Source organism: Dermacentor silvarum, chromosome 2 (genome assembly GCF_013339745.2).
Source record: "Dermacentor silvarum isolate Dsil-2018 chromosome 2, BIME_Dsil_1.4, whole genome shotgun sequence".
In the NCBI taxonomy this organism is placed as follows: Eukaryota; Metazoa; Arthropoda; class Arachnida; order Ixodida; family Ixodidae; genus Dermacentor; species Dermacentor silvarum.
In genome coordinates, this window is record NC_051155.1 from 32,377,132 (window position 1) to 32,393,498 (window position 16,367).

At 47.1% G+C, this 16,367-nt stretch overlaps 1 protein-coding gene across 7 annotated transcripts in view; it reads left to right on the top strand.

Annotated features, from left to right (window-relative positions):
- The window catches only part of LOC119441408 (elongation factor G, mitochondrial), a 139,031-nt gene that overhangs the window by 101,039 nt on the left and 21,625 nt on the right, over positions 1 to 16,367 (top strand). For 2 of the 7 annotated variants that reach the window (XM_049661248.1, XM_049661249.1), the window contains exons 12-15: positions 409 to 555; positions 2,648 to 2,695; positions 3,534 to 3,686; positions 8,067 to 8,159. The exons of 2 other annotated variants lie outside the window; for them this stretch is intronic. In XM_049661248.1, coding sequence (XP_049517205.1) covers positions 409 to 555; positions 2,648 to 2,695; positions 3,534 to 3,686; positions 8,067 to 8,159 — 441 coding nt within the window. The remainder of the gene's footprint in view (positions 1 to 408; positions 556 to 2,647; positions 2,696 to 3,533; positions 3,687 to 8,066; positions 8,160 to 16,367) is intronic. 3 more of the 7 variants (XM_049661245.1, XM_049661246.1, XM_049661244.1) reach the window with 3 other exon arrangements.

A 16,367-nucleotide genomic window follows, 5' to 3' on the forward strand; every position in this document is an offset into this window, starting at 1 on the left:
TTCGAGCTTGGTGGCCTGCTACCCAGTTAGCCTAGTGCAGCAGGCGCGCATGCTCGATTGGTCTTTTGGTGAGCCTTTGCCTGCAAGGCATGATTGTCGCACTGCGGTCTATCTTGGGTTAATAAACCAGTGTTTGTTGGCAGTCTGACTCTAAAGCCTTCTATGTGCCATGCCAAATTGTCAGCGAGCCCTGTCGTAGCATCTTTTGTCCGCTGCAGAGTAGAGTAGTGTCTTCGTGCCGTTTTCCAACTATCACTTGTATGGTAAGCATCGTGGAAACCCATCTCCACAACTGTCAATACAGAAACCATTGCTCTCCTACACAGAATGTTTGAATCTAAGCTGGCCTGCCATAAATGAACTGGTGCATCATTCTAACAGCTGAAAGTGGTGTGGTGTGCTTTGCAGGAGTCAATCCATGTGCCAGAGCCCGTGATCTCCATGTCCATACGTCCAAAGGATAACAAGGACAATGACAGTTTCTCCAAAGCAGTGAACCGATTTTGTCGGGAGGACCCCACCTTCCACGTCAAGTATGACACAGACAACAAAGAGGTATGCCACTTCACCAACACATGAGAACCTTAAACTTAACAGGCTGGCAACACTGTGAGGCATATGGGGCCTCTTCTGTGGGCTGGCTGAGAGTTTACCCACTTAGCCCCTCGCGATTAATTACCATATTTTTGATCGTATTACTCGCATCAGAAATTCAAAGGAATCAATGTTATTGTTGGGATGCGTATAGTGCTATGCAAATTTCGCCTTGAGGTGTGGCTTCATGGCAGGGCAGCATGCTGCTGTGAAACCACACGACAAGGCAGTAAATTAAAATTTTTTGACCAGATCTCTGCAACATGAAATTGCTTCAATACAGTGGGTTGATCAAATGCACGCACATGGGCAGTGCCACTTGATTTCAGCTGGCATGGCCATGCTGCGAAGAAAAAAAATTTATTCGGAGAAGCATTGGTATTTGTCTTCAAACTTTTGCTCATGAACATGTACATGCTAGACTTATGCACCCAAACGTTTTTTTTTTTTTTTTTTTGCGGGAAGGGGGGAGTAGAGTGTGGGTGTCTGTGTTTTCTACACATACTCTCAGGAAGTCCCCTTATGTTAGTTTTTTTTTCTTGGTACTTCCTCCTGTAAAACAGCTGCCAAAAATTTGTTTCTGAACATAATAGTGTGCTATAAATCTCACATATCTGCAATATGGACTAAAAAGAAAACAATTTCTGTTGAATCATGTTTTCCTAATATGCAGTGTAGACTGCTTATATATAACGTAAGTCGCCGGAGTTGCAAATATCCGCACTATAAGCGGTATCACGCTATAACAAAACAAAAAAAGAACGATTTTCAAGGCCTGCACATATGCAAAACATGTAGACCAAGCAGCCGCGCATATCCAAGAATCGAAGTGTGTAACCAGGGATTTTGCATCCGTTTAAATTTATGAACGTTGAAAGCTTAATTAACAGCGGTCTTCGCATGAAGCAGACCAAGTAATAATAATGGGGGAAAAAAAAAGACGGCAACCGAAAATTTAGGTGCAGTACAGTATCTCATCCAATTTCTTGGACTGATTGGCGCATTCACGGTGTCGAAAACATGATGACTGCAGACCAAGTTGCTGCCATTCGAGTGTTGCCCGTGCCCTCACTTTAGTTATCAAGGGGGGTTCTCTGCTTTCCATGTGCCATACAGCCATTGCAACACATTTCGTTGACTCGGCACCTAACCACAACTTTGGTCGCTAACGGGGGGCACTGGTTAGGCCTAGCCAGAGGGGGTGTCGGGCAGCATGCCGTCACAAGAAGCTCGCCCTTGATGTGTTCATACCCATAGACGATTACATAAAGACTACACATGCGATCACGCACATGGGCACACATGCGATCACGTACGTGGGCTAAACTGACAACAATGCATATGAAGCGGAGTTTGGTTTCTCGGGTGATCAGCTGCGGCAACTACTACGAATGTCTACCAAGTTTGTATGTGGGCACCCTGGTACGAACGGCAGAAGCTCACAAGTACACATAAAGCCTAATAGCTCCAAACTATTTTTGTGGAACACTGCTTATACTGACAGTGTCGCACGCGCGATATGTGCACTTCACGATGTGCATCGCAAGGGCTGCACAGAAACTGAAGCTGCATTCAGTGCAAAGCACACCGCTGATAAGTAGCTGAGAAAAAGGCTTATCCATCACCTAGGCAACCACCGCGCGCCTGCATCGTGCTGCCAGTGTTTTTTTTATTATTTTTTTTCCCTTAATTTTCTTTCTTCGTTCGTTTGTTCGCTCTGCGTCTCATGCTCCTCCTCCGCATCGCCCACATTGCTGTCCTCTCCCGTCAGCGGGCGCACCTCGTTGAGAAGCGTGCTCACTACCATGCTTGGCGGCAGGATTTTCCCGTGGAAGTCCCATTATAACCAATATTTCGTCTCGTGTGGATGCACTGCAAGCGGTATGCGTGTACATGGAGTTCTATGGGAGGGTAAACGGGAGTCAGAAAAGGCCGCGTTGTAGCCAGTTTTGCACTATAAATGGTTACGTTATGAGCGGTCTAAGCTGTATTTGCATGATTATGTGAGTGCCTTATTGCTGGTGTCTGACATGCCCTGTGTGTCATGGTGCAGATGATTGCCTCGGGCATGGGAGAACTGCACCTGGACATCTATGCTCAGGTAAGCGTGTAGGGCAGCACAGGATTTGACTGCACCAAACCTTATGTTCGTGAAGTCTGCACTTATGTTTATGTAGTTTCCAGCAGGAGTACGTAATGCACCAGACAGTGTGCTATGATTGTAGGCTGTAGTGTGACGAAGATCACAAGCGCTCTTTTGCTGTGAGGTGTAGCCTTTGTTGCACTCCATGCCTCTCCCACTATTGACTTATATTTTCGTACCCCATGACACCTGTGATGTTCTGCCGATTGGGGAATAGGGTGCCATCATCATCATCAGCCTATATTTATGTCCACTGCAGGACAAAGGCCTCTCCCTGTGATCTTCAATTATCCCCATCTTGCGCTAGCTGATTCCAAATTGCACCTGCAAATTTCCTAACTTCATCACCCGACCTAGTTTTCTGCCGTCCTCGATGGCGCTTCCCTTCTCTTGCTATCCATTCTGTAACTGGCAAAAATTTACCTTTATGTTCCATTTAATTTTTTGCCTGTGTAGGGTTAAGGTTTTTAAAGAAGGTTAAGGGGTGGGTCAGTGCTGTGTTTCGAGGGCAGCCCATCATAGGAAGAACATGACACCAGACTCCTAGAGGCATACAGCACCACGCGTGTTCCTCCACAGCTGTGTCCGTGACATCAACTAATCCTCAAGGCCTGACAGTGAGCCTCAGTGCTTAAATTGTCCTGACATACCACATTTGGCCAAAAAAAGAAAGGGGGCACATGAAGTAAGTTTTATTTTGCAATGGTTTGGGTGCTATCACTGTGCTTATGATAAGCCTGCACTTATGAGGTGTCATTGAATTGAAGGTTTTTGCACTACATGGTCTGATGTGCAGCGCATGGGTCGTGAGTACAACTGCCCCGTGATACTCGGAAAGCCCAAGGTTGCCTTCCGGGAGTGCCTGACTGCCCCCTGCGAGTTTGACTACCTGCACAAGAAGCAGCACGGAGGTTCCGGACAGTATGGACGGGTCATCGGATACCTTGAGGTAACGGGAACACGAGGATTCTAAGCAAATTAGAAAGTTTCTAACCAACAATTACGGAACTACAGTTAAACCTGGATATAATGCAATTGACAAAGTCCCGGAAAACTTCGTTATAAAGAGTATTTCGTTATATGCAGGTTTGGCATGCAAATTCGAAAAAGAAATGCTTACTGTATTTACTCGATTCTAACGCGCCCTCAATTGTAACGCGCACCCGTTTTTCGTGACCAAAAGACTCAAGAGTCAATATCTTGCGTTTCTTCATCAAAGCACTCATCTTTGGAATGTCACACCAGGTACTGGATGCGTTGATGCATGTCGTTTCGCACAAGTGCGAGGCGTCAGAAACGAACAAGCGACACGATGGCGTCGTAGCATCGTATAGTGTCACCTAGTGTCAGGTTAGTGAAGTGAAGCGCAGAGACACGCAGTAACCAAAGAGTGGTGCTGCCAGTGCATTGAAAAAACAAAAAACTTTTCCTTTGGCAACATCTACTGGAAAAGGAGAGTGCCGGCTTGGCGGGCTAGGCTAGCTGCAGCAAATGGCGAGATCAGGTTTGAATGAAGGGAGAAGGAAAGGTCACACCCGCGGCGGCAAGATCGCCAGGTTGAGAGATGCAGGTGCGCCTCATGCACGCTCGCACGCACGCACACGTGCTCTCGCCTCGCATCGCCGTGAATTCGAGCACGCCAAGCGTGACACCACCGCTTCGCATTCCGTTGCGGCGGAGAAGGTGCTTCCGGTTGCTGCTCACGCAAAAATGACAAAATTTGAGCTGAAATCTCTGTAGGTTGTCGGCGGGGAAAATTAGTTATTACGAGCAGGTCTCCTGCTGCCATTTCGTTACGTAGAGGTCTCAAATACATGGAGTAACGGCGGGGAATAGGAAAACTTTGTTATATCCAGGAATTCATTATATGGAGGTTCATTATAAGCAGGTTTAACTGTACCTCAGTGTCTCGAGTCTTAGTGGGTGATCCATCTATGAAGCATTATGTCTGAGCTACTAAATATTTTGCATGTGTAATTTCAGTTTAAACGCTCACAAATTACTTGAGGTATACATTTGAATCAGCTTAAACAATCCCAGATATAAGAAATCGGTATAACGGCCACATTTCTTTGCGTTTACATTTTCCAGTCCTACTGATTGAAACTGCATCCAGATAACAACAAACATTTTTAAATCATCGTACTGTTACAACAAACGCTTCAAACCAGGTTGCAGTAAAAATTAGGCACGCACGAAGTGGAAAAGTATATCTAAATATGGCTTCCAAAGCCCGAAAGTGGGAATACATGGCAGGGAACATCCTGCTCCAGTCCCATCGGGACAACGATACGACCTCCGCGATTAGCGAGCAAGTAGTACTCCACGCAGGTTTTGGAAGCCACACAAGAGCCGCTTCAGCATTGCTATCATGGCTGCTGATATTCATGCAACCTGAGCATACCAGCATGAACTGCTGCTTTTCTCACATTTCTCTACATTTTAATTATTAACCGAGGGTCCTGTTGCGGTCTCTGACTTTGGGACCCATCGTCTGTATATTATCTGTAACCCATTCACTGTATGTTCACGAATAATAAACTGATACTGAACATAGCATGACATGCTGCTGCCACATGAAGGATCATGGCTTGTCAATGCTTCGTTTATGTCATTGCTGATTGCTGATAACAGGTTGCAATGACAGTGTGAGGGAGTGCCAGTGAGTGTGAGTGTAGGTGAGTGTGAGTGCGAGTGAGTGCATGTGAGCGTGAGCGCAGGTGAGTGCCAGTGAGTGTGAACATGACTGAGTGCGAGTGCGAGGGAGTGCCAGTGACTGTGAGTGGAGGTCAGTGCGAGTGCGAGGGAGTGCCAGTGAGTGTGAGTGCAGGTGAGTGTGAGTGAGTGCCTGCGAGTGCGAGTGCCAGTGAGTGTGAGTGCGAGTGAGTGCCAGTGAGGGTGAGTGGAGGTGAGTGCGAGGGAGTGCCAGTGACTGTGAGTGGAGGTGAGTGCGAGTGCGAGGGAGTGCCAGTGAGTGCGAGGGAGTGTGAGTGCAGGTGAGTGTGAGTGAGTGCCTGTGAGTGCGATTGCCAGTGAGTGCCAGTGAGTGTGAGTGCGAGTGAGTGCCAGTGAGGGTGAGTGGAGGTGAGTGCGAGGGAGTGCCAGTGACTGTGAGTGGAGGTGAGTGCGAGGGAGTGCCAGTGAGTGCGAGGGAGTGCCAGTGAGTGTGAGTGCAGGTGAGTGTGAGTGAGTGCCTGTGAGTGCGATTGCCAGTGAGTGCCAGTGAGTGTGAGTGCGAGTGAGTGCCAGTGAGGGTGAGTGGAGGTGAGTGCGAGTGAGTGCCGGTGAGTGTGAGTGGAGGTCAGTGTGAGTGAGTGCCAGTGAGTGTGAGTGCAGGTGAGTGTGAATGTGGTGAGTGCTTCTGTGCATCTAGAGGTGAGTGTGAACGTGAGTGTGAGTGCAGGTGAGTGTTGACATGAGTGAGTGCTTGTGAATGGAAGTGAGTGTAAACGTGGCGAGTGCTCGAACGATAAGCAGAGGTGATATCGGTTCACCTTGCTTGCGGAAAAATGGAGGCATGTTGTCTGTACAAGCTCACTTGCGGTGATGACTTATCGCGCTAGCAGTTTGTGCACACCAAGATAGAAACCACTCACTAAGGTCGTAATAATCCAACGTTCAGGCATGAGTGAGATAATGTATGGTGAAATGAGTGGATATCTTATATGGTGATAGCAATTATACGGACACTCATTTTGCACTTCTGCCGTGGTCGTGGACGTCGTTGTGAGGCTCCATATAAAGTCCAAACACGGTAACATCATCGACGCGTGCCGCCAGTATGCTGTGTGTATGTTTCAGAATACGTCCCTTGCTCAGGCAGCTTCTAACACCACGAAAGTGCCAATAACATAATGCTGCCAGAGACTTAAAGATAGGCATTGCAAATGAGAAATATCTCTGACACTTGAAGAGGAGCGCCGGAAACCAAGCGATACAAACATGTGCGAAAAGGAACCATCAAAACGTTGCCCTCAGAACATTTCTATAGGCGCTCCACAAGGCGAACAAACATACCACAAATAGCAGTCAGAAGCACACCTCTCAATTTCAGTACGCAACTGTACAATTCTGCCTAATATATACGTACTTGGGCCATGGTCAACTGCACAAAAGTCGAAAAGACACTAATAAAGCACACGCTGCTCGCGCGCGGGAAATTGCTGCGCACTTGCATCGAGGCGCGTGTTGCCGAATTGATATCAGTGGCGATACGAAGTCAAAGCTAGTGCGAGTTCAAGCTTCTTTTTTTCTTTATAAACTGTCGTAATACATCAGCAAGTTAAAGGTTACGTATTTTCAACAGTGTACTAATAGATATAACTGAAAAAAAGAAGCATCTTTGTATGAGAAAAAAATGACGTAACCGAGACCGAAAGCATAGAGAAAAAATGCCGAAAGTATTGACTTTTGCGCGTGGTGTCCAGCAGCAATGTTACTAGACCTCCAGCGGTGCTTGCAAAGGTCGTGCTAAATTGCAAAATAAATGCGGTCATAACTGAAATTCTGGGCTTTAATACCATATCCAGTTGAATCTTTTCAGAATGAACAGATGAATATTTCGCAATTCAGGTATACATTTTCCCTCTCGTAGGATCTCGAACATGCACAGTGATTTTGATGTCAAAAAACAAAGTAAATGCCCCGCTGCAGGGCTGTAACAGGCAACAGCGCGACTTCTGCTCTCCTAGCTTCCCATTGTTAGGCATTAGAGTCAACTTGCTTGTATTTCTGCGGCATAGTGCGTGCATATACTCACAACGCACAATGTACAATCAATGTGCGAAAGCTTTGAATGTGCAAGAGATGTGCAAATCACAGATACATTCGATGTCTTTTGGATTACCCTTGAATGCCACGTACTAGTCGGAACATACCATAGATGTAAACTAGACGTCGTGAAATGTCTTGGATATTTGGTCTTTTGTGGTACGTCCAATATTTGTGGTACATCCAATCCGGATATTTGTGGTTTGCTGGGCGTTACGTCATCACTCTTGAAACCCTCAAATTGACCTTGAATTTTGTATGGAATATTCTGCGCAAGCCCTGTGGCGCTCTGGAGAACTTGGGGGGGGGGGGGGGGGGAGAGTTGTTGAGTTAAGTGGCACTTGAGGGCTGAGTGAGTACATGAAATAAATTTGATCTTCTCAACCTTTTTGCTTCACATTTCTTGCAAGTCGTTTTGTGTCGGAGCTTTGATTTAGTGAGGCCCTCACACATTGCATAACTGCTTGGGATATGGCGTGGGTCCAGGTGTGACCCCAATCATTTGGGTCCATTTTAATTTCTGTGCCTTTGATAGTAAGTGTGGTGTTCTTTGTTGCAGCCACTTCCCCCAGAGCGCAATACAGAGGTGCTGTTCCAGGATGACACCATTGGCACCAATGTTCCTAAGCAGTTCATTCCTGCTATTGAAAAGGTGCGTGAACTTCTTTTCTTTTTTAATTGCATTAATGTGGCAGTGTAACATATCTCCTGCCACCAAGACACCATCACAAATCACTTGAAAGTGCCTCTTCTATCCTTTGACGTAACTTACATTTCTTTCTTTATTATTATTGTTATTATTATTATTATTATTGTTATTATCATCATTATTGATTTCAGATTACATGTACATTATCTTAGTAAACAGATGTACAATAGTCAAAAAGCGTTACAAAACACCTGACATATCCCCATCTTCCATAAAAAATTACGGCAAAACCCATCTCACAATGACTGTCAGCAGTAATGCGATTAGCATTCAAGCAATGTAGCGGCACACCGTATTGCTGAAGTCACGTTTATATAAAATCTGTAGCACTTATCCGGAGAGTTCCGCTGCTTACGCTACTATATGCGACATACACTGTCTCCAGTGTTGGTTCACTTCGGTAAGGTACTCACTTGCCATGGGCCAAGGTCGTGCATGAGCTTGACGGCATGATGATGGCCTTACAAGTATGCAATGACAACGATGGAATGACGAACATGACATCAGTGGAACGGCAAAGGCGTTGTGACGACGGCGGCATGACGGCATTGAGATGATGATAGTATAACGTCGACAGCATGACAATGACGGCATAAGCACAATGGATGACGACGATGGTATGAAGACAACCAGATGGCAAAGCTGGAATGACGACGATGGCACTTCCATGGCAACACGACCACGACAGTATGACAACGAATGCATGATAGCGACTCTCTGACAACAGAATGACAACGATGGCATAATCACGATTCAATCACAACAGAATAATTACGATAGAATGATAGCGAACTAATGTCGTCAGTGGAGGGATGAAGGCGGTTGACAATAAGATCACGTTTCTGTAATGATGGCGATTGTAAAACAGCGTCACGACGACAGCAAGACTACAGTGCTATGACACGAGCGGGATGACGAAGCAGGTGGGTGAGCGGGCTGGCTCAAAACTCCTTAAATCGGCAAAGGATGCTAATCACATTAAAAGAATACACACTATAGAACAAAGAGATAAGGCAGTGACTACAGTTCGTAACTGAACAGAAAAATCAATAGACAACAAAAGTACAACAGCGTAAACAATGTCAAAACAGCATTTCGAGTTGGGCTTGTTGCTTGTTCATCTTTGCGAGGGAACAGCTCAGAAATCTGACGAAGACAAAAAGGGGCACAGACTAAGCACGCAGCACTGTGTGTATCTTCTTTGAGTTTCCCTTAGTCTTCGTCGGATTCCTGCCCTGTTCGTCTGTAATTCCAGAGTAATGACAATAACCCAACAGCCATCATTTACTGAAGAGGTTACGAACACTTTTTACAGCGAAGCTGCTTATGCGGACCCTGTCCCATCGTTGTTGGGCTTTCGCTAAAAAGTGGCCACGTGACCTAACGGGAGAGAAGAAAAGAAGAGCTTAACAAGGCGAAAGGGATTCAAGTGACCCCTTTCCCCATGTGAGGACGCTGTGAGAGGGTGCAAATGAAAAGGAGAACGGGGAGGGGGGTTGACGTAAGTTGCGCCATCAATACGCGCATTGGAGGGGGAGAGCATGAGGTGCGCTAAGCAATGGCAGTATGGGGAAAAAGTAGGTCATCGGAGGAGTGGGTGTGAAAGGAGTTCGCGTTAGCGTTGGTTGTATATACTGTCATGGTAATAACAGCACACGCAACAACTGGTCGCACAGCAGAACAGCTCCGATCTAGCAACACATCTTCTTCGTTTTTGTCTCTCCCCACCGAATCCTCCGCGGTGCGCAAAATAAAGCGCAAGCAAACTGGAACTGCACAACACACGGAAATGTACTGAATTGACGTGTCATTATTCCCCCTCTTGAAATGTATCGGCTCAATGCTTTCGAAGTAGGTAAGGTAGGTGGTCAGCGTGCGTAATATGGCTTCATCCTAGCCACGTGGACGATGTCCGGTTGTGTACAGCGGGAGCTTCGCATGGTGCTCTCTGGAACAACTGTGTAGTTGACGTCATTGAGGTGTTGAAGAACCCGGTAAGGCCCGAAATAATGCCAGAGAAGTTTCTCTGACCTCCCGTCCGCCAGATCTATACTTTGTCTCCGGGGTGGTAGGTAATTTCTCTGTGGCGGAGATTGTACCTGTGAGCATCATAGTGTTGCTGAAAGCGAAGGCGCAGGCAAGCTAGCTGACGAGCTTCCTCAGCACACTGAGCATATTGGGCAGCATTCACTGTGGTAGATGCGAAGGCATCAGGTAGAAGCATTACGTCTAACATTGTGGTAACCTCGCAGACGTGAAGCAAGTGGAAAGGAGTAAATCCTGTGGTTTCTTGAACGGCAGTATTATAGGCGAAGGTTACGAAAGAAAGGACGCTGTCCCAGTTCTTGTGATCCATGTCGACATACATGGAAAGCATGTCAGCAATGGTCTTGTTGAGCCGTTGGGTTGGGCCGTTCGTCTGTGGATGATAAGCTGTTGCCCGACGATGAACAGTGCCACTAAGGGTCATCACTTCTTCCAGGAGTTGGGCTGTGAAAGCGGTCCCTCTGTCAGTAATAACCACTGCTGGTGCACCATGGTGGAGGATGATAGCATGAATGAAGAAATTGGCGACGTCGTTAGCAGTAGCTCGTTGAAGTGGTCTTGTTTCACAGTAACGAGTGAGATAATCTGTCGCAACTATTATTCATCGCTTGCCAGCCGAAAATTTAGGAAATGGTCCAAGCAAGTTCGTTCCTAAGATGAGCTGCCTGGAGCATTCCCGCGGTACGACTAAAAATCCGATAAAGGCAGAGCCGCAGATATGCACTCGGGCAGTGCGCCTCCCAACCGGCGTCACGAGATGACCACCCGCAGTACAGAGTTGGGAACCATTCCATGATGTGGTCACCTTTCGGAGAGTAGCCACCAATTCACCACTCATAACGGAGTAGTCGGCGCCGGTATCAACGAGGGCGGTGACCTGGTAATTGTCGACGGTTACGGTAATACCGGCGGAAAGTCCTGCGTTGTTATCAGAACATGGTGTGGCAGGTAAATCGTCGTCATGAACTTGTCGTGTCGGAGGGTGTTTGTCAGGACGATCAGCAGCGGCCCCACCCCCGGAGGTCACTGTCCTCAGTTTTCCTGACGTGGGCGTGGACTTGGGGACCTGTTGCGAACATCAGAAAACGTGGAGTAACGGCTAGGCGAGATGATGTGCTGAGGAGATGGTGAAAATGATTGGCGTCTTAGTGCGGGAGAACATGGCTGTTGAGAGGCCAGGAACTGCTCAATCTCGCGTGGGTGCTCACCATTACTTGGTCGACGCGCGTTAGGGTGAAATCCATGAAGGCCCAGCCTCCGATAAGAGCACTGACGCCGCAGTGGTAGCAAAGTGGCCGATTATCCGAGGTGCGCCACACGTTTGATTTTCGTGTGATATCTCGCGGGCCTACGTACTCATACGAGTTTACATTTGTAGCGGGAAAATCACGTGGTAGAGCTGAAACATGGGAAGGCAAACGTCGTCCTCTAGATGGTTAAGGGCTTCATAAGGCTTCGGCATATGTCAGGACCGGGGCTTCCGCTCGCATTGGTGCCAATGGTTGGGTCACGGTCCTGATTTCGTCACGAATGATGTCACCAAGCGCAGTAGCAGTTGGCTGACAAGCAGTTTTGCGAACTTCCTCAAACTCTTCGCGCACAACGCTTCGCACAAGCTCTTGGAGTGCTGTTAAATCATGTCCGCAGGTGAAGCACTGTCACGCGGTGGTGACAGTGCTTTGGCGATCGTACTGTTGGGATCGTTGCTACAGCGCACGCTCGATTGTTGTCGCTTCAATTATGAACTCAGGGACGGTAGCTGGAGGGTTGCGCATAGTCCAGCGTAGAGTTGTTCTTTCACCCCTCGCATTAAGAGACGAACTTTCTTTGTCACGGCCATACCTGGATCAGCGCGTCGAAACAAGCGCGACATGTCCTCGACAAACATGGCCACGCTTTCATTTGGCTTCTGAAACCGACTCTGCAGAGCCTGTTCAGCCTTTTCTTTCCTTTCGGGGCTGCTGTATGTCTTGCGAAGCTGTCGTCGGAATTCTTGCCAGCTAGTGATCGAGCCCTCATGATTCTCGAACGTGCGAACGTAGTCTTCAAGGACAAAGTATACGTAGCGCAGTTTCTTAGAGTCATCCCATTCATTGACTGCAGCGACTCGGTCGAAGTGTTCAAGCCAATCCTCGACGTCCTCGAACACGTCACCATGAAATGATTTCATAACGCAGGCTGCATAGACGACACTCGGGGTAGAAGTGGATTGGACTGTGTCGCTCTCTTGCGTCCGACTCGTACTTGCCCCTGTGGTTGACATTCTTACAGGGCTCAATGGGCCATATTCAGGAGGTAGACCTTACAAGCGCCGGCTGTGGCGAAGAGCCCGGTGGTTTCTTCGGAATCGTGGGATAGGTGGTAGGAACTTGAAGCGTCAGGAGGTCAAATTAGGGCATAGGATGTTACCCAGCACATCCACCAATTCGTCAGGGTAATAACAGCACACGCAACAACCGGTCACACAGCAGAACAGCTCTGATCGAGCAGCACGTCTTTGTCATTTTCGTCTCTCCCCACCGAATCCTCAGCGGCGCGCAAAATAAAGCGCAACACACAGAAGGAACTGCACAACACACAGAAATGTACTGAATTGGCATGTCAATACGGATCTTTGGTCAAGGACTCTTGTCTGGGAACGTTGTAGAAAAGCGTGAGGAATGGGCTAGGAATGCCGTTGCCCGTGGACGTCGACACGTCCCATCCCCCGCAAGTAGTGCCATACGAGCCAGCCAAGCAACTTTGAATGCACAGCTTCGGTGATTGACCATCTTCACGAAGTGGAAGGGGCAGTGATTCTTTTATAGCAAGCACCCGACATACTTTGCAATGATAATTTAAGCAGTTTCAGATATGAATTCAATGTGTGTGGTATGTTAGATTTTGGAAGCCATAGTATGTACAATTGCTGTTCTGACGCAAGCTTAACTGTGTTTGAATGTTGTACAGAGTAACCATGTTAACACGTTCACTGCGTTGTGGGTCACCGGTGCTCCACCTATGTGGCTGCGAAGTTACGTGCATTTATCTGCTTGCAGCTGCGATAACTTTATGACACTTGAATGCAGAGGTATGATTTTTGTTGCATGAAGATACACATGCCCAGAAGAATACTTGTATTATGTTAAAAGCTATGACCCACCGGTGACCCACAACGCACTTAATAAAAATGTTTTTGTGCTGTGTGCGGCGTGACCCACCGGTGATCCACGTGCGAGAGCTCTCCATCTTGTGCTGCCGTCTGAAGTTTGAAATTGCAACTAATATATATTGTCAATTGCATTGGACTTGAGGTGGCCCGATTGTTTCTAAGGAGCCGAGTGGCGGCACTTTCCTCCATTGTGTTGCTTGCAAACTTTTCCCGCAGTTTTAGAAATACGTGCCGTTAGACTAAGTGCATGCGCTTTTCCTGCTGCTCCAAAACTTTTCAGTGCGTCTAATGGAGCCTTGTGCCTTTTATGGGCGCAAAAGAAAGCGCAGCACCGAGGAAAGAAACGAACTTAGTTTTGGCGAGAAGAATGTGCCGGCAACTTCGGGATCCCCCGCTGATGAGTCAAGTGCTTCAGTGTCAGATGTTCATCCATGGACAGACAGTGAAGTCAGTGACGAAGACAGCGTTTACGAACCGTCAGAGACCTCGGCCAGCACGTCGAACAGTGAGTCAGACCTGACTGGAGATTCTGAAGCAGACGATTCAGACGGCACTCTCATTTCTCGCAGCCCATCTTTAGAGAAATAGACGCCAGCAACAATCACTTCGCCTAGTGTGACGCCGCACTCTAGGCCGCCCAAGATCAATCACTTGCCATCTAGCCATGACGCCCGGACGTTATTGTCCATGTTTATTACAGATGATATCTGGCAAATGATGGTCGATGAGACAACCAAGTTTGCCCAACAAGTGTTATAGTCCACTACATCGAAATCAAAATCGCGGTTGAAGGATTGGGCGGAAAACAATGTGCAAGAAATGAAGGCATTTGTTGGAGTACTGATTTGTATTGGTCTTGTCCACCTTCCTACTCTAAGCCACTACTTGGGAAAAAAGTGACCTGTATGGCATTGAACTCATTCGCCAAAATATGAGCTGTGACCGCTTTTTCCTGCTTCTCAGGTTCTGGCATTTTGCGGACAATGAATTGCTTGCAGAGTCGCAGCAAGATCCGACCTCTGATAGAGAAATTGAACAAGAATTTCGCCGCTGTGCTTGAGCCGGGAAATGAGGTCGTGATCGACAAAACAATGGTGCCACAGCGTGGTCGACTTTCGTTCAGACGGTATATTCCACGAAAAGCCCATAAGTACAGGGCCAAGCTCTTCAAGGCATGTCCAAAAGACGGTTACACACTAAATGTCGACGTTTATACCGGAAAGTCTGATCGACAAGTTCGCGTCGGACTCGCCGAAGATGTATGTTTGAAACTTATGCAGAATTATAAGGGAGTCGGGTGCTCACTCTTCGCGTTCTAAAAGAGGACACTTTCATTTGCAGCACAGTTCACTTAACAAGCAAATGGCTGCCAAAAGGAGTCACCGAAGCGAAGGTTGCGAAAGGCAGTGTGACCGGACTTCAGTCCAGAGATGGAGTGAAGCTACTGAAATGGATGGAAAAGAGGCCCGTTCTGATGCTCACATCTGTCGCCAAACATGAAGCAACTTTGGTGGACAGCGGCAAGAAAACAAGGGATGGCGCACCAGTCATGAAACCTCAGGCCGTTCTCGATTACAGTGCAGCAAAAAAAAAGCCTGGACTATAGCGACCAAATGGTGCCTTATTACAGCTTCCTTAAAAAAGGACTGAAGTGGTACAGGAAGATAGCCCTTAAATTACTTGTCGGAAGTGCCATCGTAAAGTGCATCGGAAGTGCCATCGGAAGTGGCATGCTTAAAGGAAAGTCTACGCCAGTTATAAAATTCCGAAAACAACTGGCTCGTTCACTGTTCGGCCCTCGTCAAGACAAGTTCGAAGAAAGTCGTGGGAGAAAGCTTGTCCACACGCTCAAAAAAATTGGTGGGTCGGCTCGCAACGCTCGACGGCGCTGCACAGGCTGCTATGCGGCCATCAATACCAGCAGCAGCCCAAACGAGGCTAGGGTGAGAGCGATAAAAGGGACCACTTTCTGTGGAGAATGCCCTGGCAAGCCATTCATGTGTTTGTCGTGCTTTAATTCTAAGCACAAGTGAGCCGAGATGCAAGCTACCTTCAACTGCAATACGAGTACGATATAAACTTCAAAACATGGTTTATATTCCTACTAAATCTTAAATTTTATCTACCTAATAAATATTTCTATCACAGAAACTGACTTCATGTGTTTCCTGGTGGCAAGCACTTTGTATTTAAACATAGATTCACACAAAAAAGGCGGAAAACAGCTTTGCATCTTTCAAATAAATGCGCCAAACGCCCGCTGCAAAGGTGGCGCGCCATCTCGTTGGAGCAAAAGAAAGAGGCCCACCGGTGGGTCACGACGCACCTAAAACCAGACCAAAAAAAAGCCTGCCGCAGTGAACGTGATGCAGTCGAGCCTCAATATAACAAACCTTGATTTAACTAAATTCGCAATGTAACAATCTATCTTTCTTTCCCAATCTTGGTTGCATTGAAAACTGTTTTTTTGCGATTTAACAAAGTAACTTCGTGATACGGTTTCGATCTAACGAAGTTTTCGACCATTTCAAGCATGTACTTGGAGCCTGTGTGGCGAGTAAACCTAGCAAAAAATCATGTCGGCCGAGGCAAAAGTTATTTCAAGTGTCCTTCTGCATGAGAAGTTTGAGTGGTAAAATACCGCGAGCCACGTCGATGCATTGCTCTCGGCGCAATCTGCACCGCACGTGCTGGCACTCTTAACTGGGCTATTATGATCCGATCTTCTTGCGATTTGTTTATATGTGCTTACTCACAACATACTATCCACCAGGAATACTCCGGGAATTGGTGAAGTGGTTTTAGTGCTGAAACTCTAAAGTCTCGAAATAATGAAATTCGTGATTTAACGAAGTTTTTTGCTACAAGTATAAGTTTGTTATATTGAGGTTCGACTGTAAGTACATTGTGGGAATGTGGCAGAAGCACTTAAGTGTTAGTGCAGTAGTACACAC